General features: G+C 33.9%; 1 protein-coding gene across 1 annotated transcript; it reads right to left on the minus strand.

Moving 5' to 3' along the window:
- Positions 1 to 3,907: 3,907 nt before the first annotated feature.
- Positions 3,908 to 13,854, minus strand: LOC115890753. The gene is made up of 2 exons (XM_030911076.1): positions 13,687 to 13,854; positions 3,908 to 4,681 (listed from the first exon to the last, which is right to left on the minus strand). Exons 1-2 carry the CDS (start codon positions 13,852 to 13,854, stop codon positions 3,908 to 3,910), a joined length of 942 nt encoding a protein of 313 aa, XP_030766936.1.
- Between the last annotated feature and the right edge of the window lie 3,766 nt (positions 13,855 to 17,620).

Genomic DNA, 17,620 nt, shown 5'->3' on the forward strand with positions numbered 1-17,620 from the left:
GCTTAGGGATCTTATTAAGTTGGAGTGGGAAAAATGCGATGTTGTGCTGTTGCAGCGTTGTCACATTCTCAGTGATACAAGTACGCCATTTCTTGTCTAGTGTAGTAAAATTACGCTGTAGTAAAAGTGGGCGTTTATTTTAAATTAATTTTTTTCCGGAAAAATAACTACATGAAATAATTAAATATGTTTCTGGACATCTGAAATCGAGTTATAGAATATCGTTAGGATGACCATTCCTTTTATAATAAAAAAAACGTCAGTAATCGCGAAAATCAACTTTTCAACTCAACTTTTTAACACATAACAGGCGATAACTCAAGAACTACTTTAGATATTGAAACTTTTTTTTTAAGTTCGGATCTTTTACAAGATGTTTAAATAAGAAAATTTCGATAGGCTTGTTTTTTCCATTCAAAAATTTAAAAAAAACCATGCATTTGCTTTTAGTGCATAGCAATGTTCAGCAATCGTGTATTTTATTTACAAAAATTTTCATATACTGTCTGCGAAGAAAATATAGCAGAAATATTAAGAAAGTTTTTGAAAAAAAAACTACAATCAATTCTTTCTAATGGATTTCGAGATATCGATTTTTAAATTCAGAGTTCTAATAGCGCGACCACTGTCGAACACCAACTAAATTCCACTATTTTTACCAAAAGTGCAAGTGCTTCTAACTTGCACTTAAATCGTGAAGCTGAACGCATGATGTACAATGTACAGGATGGTCGAAATTGGTCTGTTTTAACAGAGAAACCCTATTTCCTGACTAGATAGAGCAAAACCGACATAGATGTCATGGGCTCGATTTCTGAGAAACGTTTAATGGCCTCCTGTTCATATTTTCACTGCCAACCGAGATACGGAGTCTTTTTGAATTTTCTACCATTTGGAAAATTGCCCATAACTTTTGTATTTTCCGGAATAATAAAATTCTGTAAAAACGTTCTTAAGGCACTATTTTAAGCACAATCCAGTGGCGTAGTCAGTTTTTTTCTATACTTGCTTTTTTAGTCAGAAATAATAAGAAATATAATTTTTTAAATGGAAATCATAGTTGGCTATGAACTTAAAAAAATGCTGGCGTTTGACCCTTTCCAACAATATAAAGTTATGTGTATTTATTTCTAAAAATGAGAGAAATATTACGTTTTTTATCTTTGTATCGAAGCGGGCCTTGATTTTGTGTTGACCTTTAGTTTGACCTAATTATTTATTGGTAAGTTTGACCTATTATTAATTATTAAGAATGTTAATTTACCTTTTCAAAAGTCTTTAGTTATGCAGATAAATAATAATATAGAATATTAAATTGTGATAAAAAATAATTAGACAAATAGGTCAACACAAAAACAAGGCCCGCTTCGATATAAAGATCAAAAAACCTAATATTTCTCTCATTCTTAGAAATAGATGTCCATAACTTTAGATCATTAGAAAAGGGTAAAACGCCAGCATTTTTTAAGTTCATAGCCAACTATGATTTCCATTTAAAAAATTATATTTTTTATTATTTCTGACAAAAGAGCAAGCATAGAAAAACTGACTATACCACTGGATTGTAGCCTAAAAAGTGCCTTAATAACGTTTTTACAGAATTTTATTATTCGGCAAAATAAAAAGTTATTGGCAACATCAACAGGCGGTTTACGGCATTAAACGTTCTCGAAAATCGAAAGCCCGCGTATCTATCTAATCGGAAATAAGGACCTGTTAAAACAGGCAATTTCGACCACTGTACCCTTCCCTAGAGATTTTAAGTACTGATTGGGTCGACCGCGACGAGATCTGCTATATCCTCTTCCACGTCTCTTTAAAATGGTAAAAAATTCAAAAAGACCCCGTTTCTCAGTTGGCAGTGAAAATATCAACAGGCGGTTTACGCCATTAAACGTTTCTCAGAAATCGAGCCCATGACATCTATGTCGGTTTTGCACTATCTAGTCAGGAAATAGGTTTTCTCTGTTAAAACAGACCAATTTCGACCACCCTGTACACCCTTCCCTAGAATTTTAAGTACTGATTGGGTCGACGAATCTGCTATATCCTCTTCCACGTCTCTTACCAATTTGCACAGTTCCTCGGTTTATTTTATATGTTTGGCAACGTTTTTACTATTCTCTCTTTCTTCAGTACGTTATAAATACATTGTACTCTTTTTACATACGGAAATCCCGACAAGAACATAAACCTTGCCAGCAGGAGTATAATATTTTTACTCGTATAATAGTCACATAAGAATTTTTGATATGAAGTCAAATATTTTAGCTACAAATTCCATGAAACCCATCAAACTCGTAGCTGATTTTTAAACATATTAATATGGGTGTATATTTTTAACTTCAGAGACAATTCTAACAGTTAATTCAAAGTTAATCATTCAATGTAACAGGACGCAAGTGATCGTTTAAACTCCTAACCCATTCAAATTATATTTACTTCGATTCGACCACGATTAGTTGCATCTAAAATCCGCTTAATCGCCCTGTTTGTCAGATGCGAAGTCGTTTACCGGACAGCTGACTGTCCGCAGAGACCGTCTGACCGAGGATAATAGACACGCGTTCACGTCGGCCGTGTTCATTTGGTTACGGGGACTGCAAAGGCTTCTGCCCTGAGCCCAACCCTGCTTCCCACCGCTAACCTGATAAGTAGAGGGATTTGTCGGATGCATAATACACACGAGCCGGCAATTGAAATTGACTCGTTCAACGTTGTCGAACGGGAATTAATGTAAATTCGTGGGCCAGTGTGGGCAGATTCGGAATTAGAATGACATGTTATTGGTTATTTAGACCATCAAGTGGTAGTCTATATCGCTTACATTGTTTTTGGATGTATGTATGGGTGATATCATTCAGGCTATAGTCTGTTTTACGTCTCAGAGAAGATTTCGACAGAAAAAAAAATTGTTTGTGCAATACGTTCGCATATTTAAAGTGAAATTTCTTACTAACAGCTATTAACTTGAATGATATATATTTTTTATGAATACTTTTTATAAATTTCAAAAAAATAGAGTTAATATAAAACCGTATACTATTCTAGCTTTATAATTATATAATGTTTTTTTAATTTTTATTAAAAAACGATAATTCTATTACCCGGTCGGATAGCTGTGGCCATTAAACCAAAATACTACTACATCTATATCTCTGACTACTACTAACTGCTACTAACCAAGAATTTGTTTTGTGTAGTCTGTGGTTTTTTTAATGTTTTGTTCATTGACTAATAACGGTTTTGCGGGCTGTTAGGCCGTGTTCAAGAGTGGTTGGCTCCATAGCTTTTGACTGCATCTGCGGCAGTCTTCATCAGTTGCGTAGAAGTCGAGGGCGAAGTGAACGACTCGACGACTGGACTGGTACTGATACGGAGGGTTTTTTTTTTTGGTGAGGGGGTGGTTGAAAAATCTTTTATAGACAAATAGTGATCATTTCCATGACCATCTCGGGAGAGATGGTCATAGGAATAACCCCTAGACAGTGTGTGGGACTCGTGTTGATACCCACTAAAAAAGTCCACCCCCGGAGGAATCTAGCTGCCGAAGAATGGTCAGCTATTATTCCTGCTAATATGTGGGGAAGAAAAAGGGGGGGTGTGGGTAATGGGAGGACTATATTATGAGAAGGGGGGGGGACAAAATTAATTGTCTAGAAGAATGGTTTTAAGATGGGAGTATTTGAAGTTTCTATAGTCCTCGGGATTGTAATCGAAGATTTTTAGGGTACTATTGGGGATAGTACCGATTTTCTCGTAGAACTTCAAGGCACGATCTCGAAGGTATTTGGGGATGGGACTGATACAGAGGGGAGGGGCTGCGCGCCTTTTATAGCATCTTGGCCCAGGCGGTGTGTAGGGCGCGTGGTTTGCTTGTGATCGCTGGTGAGGACTCATTTCTGTATTATCCAGGCAGCTTGCCATATTTTGTTGAAGAGACGTTTATTTCTGTATTATCGAGCAGCTTGTACCATATTTTGTTAACGTGAAGCCCTTCTTCTTTTCTGTTGAAGATTGTTTTGATGTTTGTGGATTTCAGTCGTTTCACGATGTAGTCTTGCAAAGTAGTGATTCCCTGTTGAAAGGACTTCCGTATTATTGAACTTGAAATTTGATGATCCACCTGTGTTATTGTGTGTTCGGCCAGGGCTGATTTCTCTGTTTGTCCGAGACGGCAAGATCTTTTGTGCTCAGTCAAACGTGTATTAATACTACGTTTCGTAGTACCAACATATACTGAGCCACAAGAACACGGAATTCTATAGACCCCAGCGGAGGAGAGTGGATCTCGTGGGTCTTTAGCCGAGCGGAGATGTTCTTGTATCTTTCGAGTGGGTTGGAGGATCGGTTTTATGTTCCTCTTTCTTAATAATTTTCCAATGCGGTCAGTGACCCCTCTGATGTATGGAAGAAATGCCATCCCACTGGGAGGTGTATTTTCTCCCTCTTGCCTTTCAACAGGTTTCCTAGGTCTTACGGCTCGTCTGATCGTCTGCTCTCGGTATCCATTGGCTTGTAAGGCTCTGTCTAGGTATTGTAATTCCTCAGTGATGTGTAGAGGTTCACAGATACGGCGGGCTCTGTCAACAAGTGTTTTTATGACCCCTCTTTTTTGACCGGGATGGTGATTCGAATTATTGTGCAGGTAGCGATCGGTATGGGTGTTTTTCCGATACACCTTGTATCCCAAGCTTAGGTCTTGTCGGTAGGTTATAATAGTGATACGACATCAAAACTAACAAGGATATCATCTGGTGTCAGTAGGATGTTTTTGTTCATTATTCATGTTGGGGATTTATTTTTAAATTGATGTTAATCGTTAGGCAACCAGTAAACTCTTATAATATTTATTTCTTTTGCATAATCAAAATTGTGTCTTTTTTAGACAGATGTCACTTGTCTTGTCATTATTCAATTTATTATTCGAATTCTCAGAATATTGTTAACAAAAGTTTCATCTTAAAATAAAATTTTAATTAATCACAATTGTTTATCTCCATCAATTACCGGATTAATAATACAGAAATTACAGCTCAATTACAAACAAATCATTATTTACAGTGATTTACAGTAATTTTATTAAATTATATGAATATTCTCGTTGATGATTGGTTTCAAATAAATATGAGAATGTCCTCCAATGAAAATGCGAGTTACTAACTCTAAATTCGAATTCTGAGCTGGTAAATCAGCTAGATGCTTTACCTAGACCGTTATATAGAAGCTACAAACTTATCGATGAAAATATGCATGAAATCAAGGTTGGTACAGTATCAAGTTTATTATAGTGATTTTCTTAGCCTATATGTATGGCACACATCGTTACCCAGTGTTGCCACAAGCTTATTTTTTATCGGGGTAGATCTACCCCGATTGGAGTAGCTGTGGCAACATTGCCGTTACCACTTTTCCTTTCGCTAGCTCCTGTCTCACGGCAGTCACGGCCTTGAATTTTTACTCCCAACGCGCGTAAACAAATTCCACTTCAAAAAGTGTAGACCCAAAGCGTTGTATCAGCCAAACCAAACCAAACCAAGAAAATTTGTATACCATATCGTATGTTGTACTAAAAACTGAAGTGGCTGTAAAATTAAGACATCACACGAAAGGGTAAATAATAACAGCTTTTAGTTATGTAAGAAGATAAGGTTAAAATGTACTGGTTTTAAAAAAATAAGATTAATAGTTATTTTTCATACAAGATGATAAAATGGTATTTTATCGTCGACCGAAAAGATTAATTCACGAACGAGTGAATTAATTTCGGGAGACGATGTATAAAACAATATTTTTTTCCAAAGCGAGTTACGTTTTAAAAAATATTCAGAAATTATTATTCCAAGGAATTTATTACTAGTAGAAAAAATATTGTGCTGGGTTGGCGTTGGTTTCTATCTAATTTGACAAATAAATAAAGCTGTCTCTTTAGTTGTCAGTTTTGAGTCAATGTTTTTTAATTCTCTTTCGTGTCGATTACTGATTGAATTGTAGCCAGAAATGGCTCAAAACGAAATAAGTAAATTACCAACAGATATTTAGGCTGAGGCGACAAACGCCATATCCAAACTACTTCCCTTTAAATCCCGAATAACTTATGAAAAGGAATAAAAAAAATCAAAAATGGAAGCAATTAAAAAACGAGCGAGAAGAAATAAAGTTTTTAACCTATCCTCGCTGTTAAAGTATCATTTAATCTACCCTTGCGGTTAAAGTATTATTTTATCTACTATTTTTGATAGATATAAGACAAATTTAACAGTTGCTATGGAAAAAATAAAATTATTAACTTTATTCAAAACCTCTAAATTAGTGGTTATATACAATTTTTCTAAAAAAAATAAATAAAATCGAAGAAAATTCATTATAATTTTAACTAGAAATGTTGCCGATCATAAACAGAAGCCACATAATTAAATATGTATCGCAAAACTTCGTAGATATACATAATAATTACGGGAAAGCACCCTTGAAATGTTTCCGTAATGCCAATTGTACTTTATTATTATTAGTGACCTTAAATGGAGGCTGTTGTAATTTCTAAATCAATTTATCGCTTAAAATAGATTTTTACCGTTAAATATTAAAAACAAATCGATTGCTTCAACGTTAAGGTAAATAATTCAGGACGGGATACGTCAATGTTTTGACGCAATAATGCAACGTATGAAAGGCAAGGGTGCATTTATTTTTTAGAGGCCCCTGCCACGTAATCGGACCAGCACGAATGCTTGGGGCCTTCTTATCTCATAACGCTTCCTTGAAAGTATATTATCTAGTTATATTTATATAGAAAGAAAATCTAGGAACTAGTGGGATTGCAGTCGGAAGGGTTTGAAATAGAATTAATATACTTTGTTAATTTTCAAGCTTTCGGAATTTATTCATTCCTTCCTCAGGACAACGTGACATGGAGATCTTCTTTCTTCTTCTTCTTCTTTCTCAGCCTGGTTCCATCCAGTGTTGGATATAGGCCTCTTCTAGATTTTTCCATGCTTCGCGATCTCTAGCCAATCTTATCCATTGTCTTCCCGCCACTGCCCTGACGTCATCGACCCATCTCTTTTTTGGTCGGCCTACACTTCTTGTTGTTCCCCTAGGTCTCCATAGGATTGCTTTTTGGGGCCATCGGTCTGGATCCTGTCTTGCCACATGTCCTATCCATTGCCACTTCAGACTTGCCACTCTTTTAACGACATCTATTAATTTTGTTTTCTGACTGTCTGAATAAAATGAAATTGTAAATTACTGACTCATAAATCCACTGTACTAGTGTTGGCCAAGACCATTCATTTTAGTGAATCTTAGTAAATTCATTCACACATTTGCATGTTAAGTTTGAAAAATTGAATTTTCATAATGTAATAAAACCAAATAAATAATAAAAAACTTTATTGATTTTTTCTCAAATTTGAAGCAAACAAAAAATCCTTTGAAAATCTATACCGTCGATAGATGATGCCTCTTTAATATCGTCATAGTCTATTTCCAGTTCTCTATATCGCTATATTTAGAAGCAATTTGTTTTCCTTTATAGAGATAAATGGCCTCGTTAAAATTTGTAATGTGATATTTCTTAGGATATTATTTTATATTCTCTTGGAGGCAAAGAAAACTTTTTAATTTGTGCATAACCGACTAATATATGAGATGCATTTCTTATTTTAAAATTTTTAATTTCATTGGAATGTTTCTGGTCATTCTGGACATGCTTATTTTTTTAAGGTTTCCTAGATAGTTCAAGAGATGTAGTCAAAAAGTAAAGAATTTTCAGAATATACTTTTCTCTGCTATGTATACAGGGTGGTCCGAATTGTAAAAAAAAAGATGATAAGTTTCTGTTGAACTTTTGGTACAAGTAGGAGTCATATTTACATCAAAATCAAATTTCTCATGTCAAAAAACTCCCAGACGCCAACTTTTATTGAAATATTGACGTTACTTCATAAATTATTTGAAAAAAATCGAAATAAAAATGAAACTTCTACACCCTGTATCTTCGAAACTAAGCATTTTAGGACATACATTTATAAAAACATTTTTACTTATTTTTACCTGCAGAATATGCTACCGAAGTTTCCACCCTGTATATACAGTAGGGTAGGTCAAAAAAATCGACTATTTTTTTTCACGTTATGCTCTAAAAAAAAAGGTTGGTAGACACTTCAAAAAAATATAATAGGGGACATATTAACATCAGATTTCCAGACACCAATTTTCATCCAAATATTGACGTTACTTCAGAAACTATTTGGAAAAAATCGAAATAAAAATGAAACTTCTACACCCCGTATCTCCAAAACTAAGCATTTTAGGACATACATTTATACGAACTTTTTTACTTACTATATTATCTGCAGAATATGCTGCCGAAATTTTCGGAATACGGTTCAGCCAACCCTGTATATTACAAGCCCTCAGTTGCCTTGATGTGTATTAAATTTCATAGCCTTAACAAAATTTAAGCCAAGAATAAATTTATGACATCACAAGAAATATATTGATTATTATTTTATTTACGTATTTTTTAAGTATAATCAACCAACCAGGTTTGAGATCAGTTGGAAACTAGCGATCGGTAGAAAAAAATTGACAACCGGTTGGATAGTTCGTTGTGCGAACAAAGCTAAAAATCTATCCTATTTTACGTTCATAATTATTTACTTTTCCAAACTCCTAAAGCCTCAAAAGACATTTTGTTCCAACTCGGATTTTTACTATATCGCTTTCTTTGCTTGTACCTTTCTACCAAATAAGAGTTCAAAAATTAATTTCTGCCTTTTCCTAATTATGCTTCTTAACCTTACAATATTTAATAAAGGGGTAATTTTTTATGCTATTAACTCTAATTTTCGCGTTTAATATAAACAAATGGTTTCGTTAAGACCGTCCATCTTTAAAATAACAGAGCGGCGCGTTTCCAGAGAACTCTAAATCATTGCTCCCCCGCTCTCTCTGCTCTGTGCTCTATCGCGCCACTTAAAAAAGCAGTGAGCCCGCTCTAAATTCCCGCCTGTATCCATTATGGTAAATTGTGTCCCTTTACTCGCTGAATTATTTAAGTCCGGAAATTTATTATCCCTGTTGAATTAATTTATTATGGAGCCGTTTAACTATCGTGCGTCGTATGTACTAGATCGGGCCGTTTTAAATTAACTGAATACTGTGCAGTTCCGATTCATTTTTGTTGCGTTTTAAAGATATTGAAACAAGAGATCTGTAGAAGGCAGAAAAATTTGTTGTTGAAGAGTTTGTAATACACTCACCGACTGGAATGAAAAAAGGTCACCTTAATTTTTTTTGATTTTAACGTTTAATATATTTTGTTCTAAAAAAAATCCTATATGGGTATTTCGCCAGTGTAAGGAAATCTACAAAATAAAATAGTTATTTTTTGTTAACACTGCTGGCTTAACAAGTGACTTACAAATGAACAAATTTGCCTAACGGACAAAAAAAATGCTTTATCTCTTTCCGTCGTGGGAAGCAAAAAAAAATACAAAGAATAAAGAAATAAGCTAACCTAATCAACTATTCGAGAACACTTTAGTTTTTTTTTAAACATATGCGTCTACAAAAACCATTGTTAAAATGACATTATATCAAGTTAAACTTCAAAATTAACAATATTTACCCTGATAACAATTACTTATAAGGTAAAACCAAAAAGCTTCAAACTTTTTGTATGATTATTTTTAATTTATTTGTTATTTTTACGTATATTATGTTTATTTATGTGATGTTCTTTAAAATCAAAGAAGCGATTGCTATACATTACTAACATCTACAGATGCATGAGCTTCTTTGTATTTTTTTGCTTCCGACGCGACGACGGAAACAGATAAACTTTCCGAAACGTTAAGCATTTTTTTCTTTGTTAGGCAAATTTTTATTACTGTAAACATAACTTCTGACAAGCAGTGTCCGTTTAGGTTTAACGCAGAAGTGTTTACAAAAAATAAGTATTTTATTTTGTAGATTTTTCTTGCAGTGCAGTGGCGAAATACCCATAAAGGAGTTTTTTTGGAGAGATGAATCCACCACATAGGTATAGACATCTTTTTCATTTTTATTTCGATTTTTTTCAAATAATTCCTGAAGTAACGCCAATATTTGGATGAAAATTGGTGTCTGGGAGTTTTTTGATATGAGAAATTTGATTTTCATGTCAATATGACTCCTAGTTGTAGAGGGCACAACCTACATATTTTTAACTGGTTTGGAGAGTTATAACTTTTCGCCCGTACCTGTATAAAACTACTGAGTAGAAAAATATACATTTACGATGATTTCTACGTAAAAAAGGTCTCTTGGTAAAAATCGCTACATGTAATGGTTCCCGAAATATTTGGAATGGAAATTATCAATACCGGTCATCGTTGATATAAATTAAACATAGGTTGACTAAATACCGTATGATCGAAAAAAAAACGGCGTTAGCTATGGCTATGAAATGAAGATTGCTCTCATTTTATATGTAAATTTATATGGAAAATATCATCGATCGTCATTTCCCAGCCAACTGGACGCCGGTTTTTTTCGATCATACGGTAGTTATGAGACTGCAATCATAAACTTGAAATGATTTTGTGACAAAAGTTCACAAACATAACACATACAGGTGGGGCCCCCTGTAAATAGGAGTCGAAATTACATCAAAATCAAATTTCTTATGTCAAAAAACACCCAGACACCAATTTTCATCTAAATATTGACGCTACTTCAGAAATTATTTGGAAAAATCGAAATAAAACTAAAACCTCTACACCCTGTATCTCCGAAACTAAGCATTTTAGGACATACATTTATACGAATTTTTTTACTTATTTTTATCGGCAGAACATGCTGCCGAAGTTTCCGGAATACAGTGCGGACCACCCTGTATATCCTAATAAAAAATAACAAGAAATTTAGTATAAATATGCAAGAAATACACAAAAAACTCATTCAAAATTAATTGAAGTACTTAAAATCACGTCTTATTTCTATCAGACCTTTTCTTTGCCTTAACAATTTAATACAAAATTAACCACATTAATATTTAATTGGCCCAATTTAATTTCAAAGCCAGGCAGAGCTATAAAAAACAGATGCCAAATGAAATATGAAACAAATCGCAAATTTTATAGGTATTTACCGAAATAATAAATTATATTTTGAAAACGGTCAAAGTTCCGGAAAGGAAATTAATTTAATTAAAATTGGCGAGTTTCGATTGGAGTATAAAGTTGAATTTTATGTAAAACTAATTGTTTCGCATATTTTCGTCAGTATTGTTTTCAGAAATGCGAAGTGTAATAATTAAAATTATGTACTCGTATTTCGCGACAAATTATTTTTATTGCTTAAGTTTTTTATATCTAGCTAGCTCACCCAGCTGAAATACACAAAATGCTTGAAATACAGGGTACATGTAGTAAATTTAAAGCAATTTTTAAAATTATACGGAGTGAAACTTAAATAAGTGCAAATATTTTCAGGGCTGGTAAGATCTCAATAAAAAAAACATATTTCTCTGTACTATTTTTCAAATAAGTACAAAATAAGTTAGTTATAGTTATTTTAGTTTGTTATTTTCCTTTAGTTAGAGTTATGTTACTTTGAATATTTCCAAAAAATGATTTTTTGCTTAAATTCTGAGAACCACTGTATCTTTTCTGGGGTTTCTTTCTTGTAAATTTAATCTACCTCCTATGTTGCCATATTACCAAGAGGTTATGGGTTTTAACTAAAAACTAAAAACAATTCCAATTTTTTCTTTAAATATTTTAAATTTTAATTTTTTTGTGAAAAAAAACTTCATACTCGTGTTTCTGGGAACTCACCCTGTATAGAAATAAAATAAAGGTGAAATCCTACAAGCACATTTAACATTTCCTAAAAATAAATAATTAATTCTAACTTTCAATAAATATAAGCCAATAAATAATTTAAAAAATGTTCCATATTTTCGTAATACCTAGGATTTTCGATTTTGTACAACAGGTATATTAAATTATTTAATCAATAAAAACCATTAATGGAACCTTGAATAATGTAATGTAATACAAACCAATGATAGATACTAAAACTAAGTCGGAAATTCTGTCAAGTAAATTTACTATTGGACGAGTACTAGATCTTTGCTAGAGTACGTTTAACGTCAAATACGGTAAAGTTCCAGGAAGATCTATTGAGGCAACATAATTGTTCTATTATAGCTAATTGCTGTATCTAAGTTATACTGTCCAGAGTCTAGACAAGTACATATCTGGACACACGGACTCTAAATATAAAATATTTAATAATTAAAAGTCTATGAAGGATGAAATAAAAATAATTCTATTGTATGGTAATACTTATATGGTCAATATTCCAAACAGACGTGATTTAATTAAGGCTTGATTAAGGTTTGCAGAGCTTTAGCATTTGCCATAAAATAGCGAGCAATTTGATACAAAACCATATAAATTATATATCACTGTAATCACAAAACTCCAGTCTATTTCCGTATTGTAACGGAATTTTAAGAAAAGATTTTAAGATTTTTATTTTCGAGAAAATTTAGTCCAAACATGAAATAGTATGTTGATCTTTGACCATCAAAATCTTAAAAATAAAGAAGTTGTCTAAAATGTGCTACAATACGGATATAGTATAATCCTTTATCTTTAATTTCCTTCTTATATATATATAAATTCGGGTCAAAATGTCCTACGACGTTTTCCGATGCTTAACTTCCACCCTGTTCGATTTTCCCATTGATCTTCGGTCAGATTTTTCTCGCTCCTCGACCTTCTTATTCCTTCCATCCATGTTTTCTTGGGACGTCCTCTCTTTCGTTTACCAGGTGGTATCCAATGAATGACTTGTTTTGGAATTCTTTCATTGTGCATTCTCTGAACGTGGCCGTACCATATTAACTGTTTTTATTCTATATCATTTACTATTGTTCCCTGTATTCCCATCTGTTATCTAATGTCTTCATTTCTGATCTTATCCCTCCGTGAAATTCTCATTGCTCTTCTAATCGCGTCCATTTCTGTTGTCTCTAATTTCCTTTTATTCCTTTCAGTGAGTCGCCATGTTTCACATCCATAGAGTAATATGCTCCATAGAATGCCATTTATGCATCTGATAACTCTTCGTGCATGTATTACTCTGTTGTTTATTTCTCTATCGTCCGTTCCATCTCCTGTAAATATCGATCCCAGGTACCTGTAATCTTCACATGCCCTAATTTCCATATTATTGTCCAAAATAAGATTTCCTGTATTAGCTCCAATTGGAAGGTATTTTGTTTTTTCTGTATTTACTGTGAGATCCCATTTAGCATATTCTTCAATTATTTTCCGCACCATATATTCCATGTCATCTTTGTCGTTTGCAATTATGGCCTGGTCGGTCTGCAAATTGCAAGGTGTATAGGCATATGTCATTTAGTTCTATACCCATTCCGTTACATTTTCTTTTCCATAGATGTAAGGCCTTGGCAATATAAATTTTAAATAGTGTTGGGGATATACAGCAACCCTGTCGGAGCCCTTTAGTGAGACCGTTGACCGTTTTTATTTGTGATTTTCCTCCATGGTAAAGATTTTGTACAGCTATTATCAGAGCTGCGTTAATTCTTGATTCGTGCAATACCTTCCACAATTTTATTATTGGCACTGTATCATATGCTTTTTGTAGATCGATGAATGTTACATGAACTTCCTGGTTCATTGCAGATTTCTTCTCGATGATCTGTTCCAATGCAAAGATATTATCTGTACATGATCTTCCGCCTCTGAAACCATTATGCTCTTCTTCTTCGTAGCTGGAGTATTCCTCTTCAATTAAGTTCCTCAGTATCCTTCCATAGAGGCGACTCATAGTGCTGGTGACCGAAATTCCCCTGTAGTTATTGGGATCCTTCCTTGAGCCCTTTTTATATATAGAGCAGATATATGCTTTTTTCCACTGTTCAGGTACTGGATGAACATTTAAGCACTGGTTAACTATGTTTGATAACATTCTAAACAGTTTTTCGCTTCCAGATTTTATGAGTTCCGCATATACTCACTCTGGGCCACATGCTCTTCCATTCTTTAAAGACATTATGGCGGTTTTTATTTTGTTGGTATCCACGTAGATTTCCTCTCCTTCAATGTTTATTTCTGGTTGTGGCGGTTCTTGATACTCAGGTCTGTTCTCTGACAACAATTTGGAATAATATTTCACCCATTCTTTGTTGGTTATTATATCTATAGGGGCTGACTCCTGTTTTTCAGTTGTTGTTGTTTTTATAAATCTCCATACTTCCGTATTCCTTCTTCCGCCTATATACATATTAATTTCTTTGCATTTGTCATCCTACACTTTATACCATTCTCCTCACCTCATTTTTATTGTCATTATAAGTGCGCTTGTCTAGTTCAGATTTCGAATTTAGCCATTTCAAATACAGTATCTTTTTTTCCTCTACAAGTTTTTCAAGTTTATCAGTCCACCACAACTTTCAGCTCTTTCGTCTCGCTTTTATTCCTAATGCTTCCTCTTCATTTGTGTAAAAATACTTAGCCAGTTTTACATAAATCGTTAAATGCCGGACGCTTATTTTGCTATCTTTTCGGAGTAGTGAAATGGACTCTTAAAGTTAATATTAAGAGCTAAAATTTTCAGGCAATTTTTTTATGAATTTGGAAGCATTTGAGTCCCTGGGAACAAAGAAATTCGGATACATCCGTATTAAGGACCACCATAATGACAATGCGTGTCAGTATCCAGTATGACATAATACAAATTTTCAAATAGAGCGTATTTTTTAATATTTTTCACTGTTAATATTTAGTGGCAATATACCTTTAAGAAAATTACTCCAAATAGCAAAGTTATTATCTTATTCGCTGTAAGATATTACCTCTAACTGCTCGTAATATCTACGTCTTCACGTACATATTGCCAGTAGGGGAGATTATACCGAAGATACAGCACTAAATTGCTGGCGAAGTAAAGCCACTTGAAATGAGCTACTATTAAGTTAAATCCTTCGTAAAGTCGGGTATAAGAAATGGTTGTAGAAATTATTAATATAGAGTCTGAAATTTTCCTTCCATTTTATACTCTTAAGTAAATATTACACTGTTTTATGATATATTTGAAAATTAATTAAAATTTAATTATATTATTAACCGCTATCTTTTGTTATTTAATTAAATATATAAATTTTATTTAGTAGTTTGCTCTTATACAGTTTGTATGTCTGGGAACTCTGTCGTGTTGTTCCATAGCAAGACTGTAAAAATCTAGTGACACACACTGCTCATTCAGAATTGCGCTATTTGTTATTAAAGTTCCTCACAATTACATGTTGCTTCTTTTTTTAGAATTTGTTCCTTGCATGAAGTTCTTTAAAGATTTTTTTCTCATATTAGTCAATAAAAGAACACTTGTAAATTTAATAATTTTGCCACTTAAAATACCGTTGTTACCCAAGACAACGGCCGCAATATGCACCTTAAGGCTTAAGAACCTTCCCTATTCCCTCTCGCCTCAACGCAAACACCATCTAAAAGCCTCATGAACGAGCGCCAATAAATTAGCATAAATAATAAAGGCCGTAGAGGCTCTAACGGCGGATATTCGCGCTCTAGCCTGCGAAATTTTATGATAAATTTTTCGAATTAAGCGGGTAAACACTGGCGGCGCTACCTGTTTCTTTCCGCGGATTAACTTGTTGTATCGCTTGCGCTCACTCGTACCGGCCTGCGAATTAGGTGGCGGCTGATTTATGCCGCGGGAAATTATACCGTTTGTCGCCTTTTTACAAGGGGCCGGTGGGCGCTTCCGCTTTGTTCAGTTTTTAAAAGGTTTTATAAATATAGCTTGGTTAAAAAAACATATTTTTTATTTATAAAAAAAAACATATTTTTTATTCTCAATATTAAGGGTTATACAGGGTGTCCCAGGCTGCGCGCAATAGAATTTTCTACCTTATACTACAATATCTACCGAAAACTACAATATCTAGATTGGAGATTTTTTGAACATTACTGTTTCACAACGAGATATATCGATTAAAAATATTTTCAATATAACGGCACTTCCGGAAATACCGGAAGATGACAGGAACTTTCTTATTTCAAATGGGTGTCCCATTTTTTATTATATATTTAAATTCTCTGTAAACTTCTATGAATATTGATGTTAAACACTCTATACCTAACATTAACCGTTTCTGAGAAAAAAAATATTAAATATTTTTGGAGGAAAAAACTGCCTGTCAAAAAAATCTGTATAACCTAAACGACAGAAATAGTGATTACCACAGCAACTGTGGCATAAAGATTGAGCGATTAAAAAATTATTAAAAATATTTTTTTTCAAATGGAAACCCACTTTTTTATTTCACTAGTGAAAATGTTTTTCAGTTCGTTACTTTTTGATTATAAATGTTCCTATTATCGTGGGGCACGTGTTACGCGTCAGAGTTACGCGAGAGATGCGCTACGCGTCAGAGTTGACAATACAATGTCTACAAATAATAATCTTAAACCCCCACTCGATCCTTCTCCTGAGTCAGCGGCGCGCCTCAGCCAGCACGGCCATCCTGTAGAACTTTCGTCCTCGAAAGCTAGTTTTCTGTAACGACAAAACAAAGCAAAAAGAATAATAATAATTTAGGCCAACCGAGAGACCAACAATTATTGACAAAGTATGCGTGAGTTTAACATTTAAAATTATGCTCAAGATGACGATCAAACAAAATTATGACGAGAATGCCTGAGAAGGCAATCAATATGCTTCAGATCAGTATACCTTAGTACAGATCCATTTGGTGGGGATATTCTTCTAATGCTCAAAGAATATTAACATTCAAAAAATATATCTACGCATTAGTTTTAATCTGAATCCACATAAAGTTGCAGAGAAATTTTGAAAACCTATAAAATCCTAACACTATCTTTGATCATGTTTGTCTTTGATAACTGGGATGTCTCTAAAACAAAATATAGAAATATTGATAATATTGTAATTATCTTTGTTTAGCAAGTACTTAAGCATATTTAACTATTGGTATATTTAATTAAAAACAAAATTTTATTCTGTAAACATACCTACAATGATTTGAGTGTTTTTGCTTAAAGCTTGAAACTATTGCGGTTAAAAGTGAAATAGTAATTATTGAATTATTTTTAATAAGAAATATGAGTTTTGAAAATCTATATTACAGCAGTCAGAAGGCTCGCTATGGTGTAACCAAAGAAGAACAACGAGACCTCTTTTCCGTGCCTCCTGATTATTCGCTCGCCCACTGTGTGGCCCGAGATTTGCGGATGTCCAGAAGAATCGCTGCGACGTTCAATGAGAAGTTTGGGCGAGTCGGAGAACTACGCCGACAGGATCCAGAGGTTGGAAGCGTCTTGAGGCTAACCGACAATGAACATGGTCAAGCAAGGCACATTTTCTACCTAAGATGGTGATCGATATGCCTAGGAGAGCGGGCAGAATGCCTAAGAGGGCAAAATCATCTATCTATATATCTATCTATTTACCTAAGATGGTGATTAATATGCCTGGAAGAGGGCGGTCAGCATGCTTGGAGAGGGCGATCAATGTTTTGCCTGAGACGGCGATTAAAATTGTGCTTAAGATGGCG

Source organism: Sitophilus oryzae, unplaced genomic scaffold (assembly GCF_002938485.1).
Source record: "Sitophilus oryzae breed Bouriz unplaced genomic scaffold, Soryzae_2.0 scaffold_910_pilon_pilon, whole genome shotgun sequence".
NCBI classification, from domain to species: Eukaryota; Metazoa; Arthropoda; class Insecta; order Coleoptera; family Curculionidae; genus Sitophilus; species Sitophilus oryzae.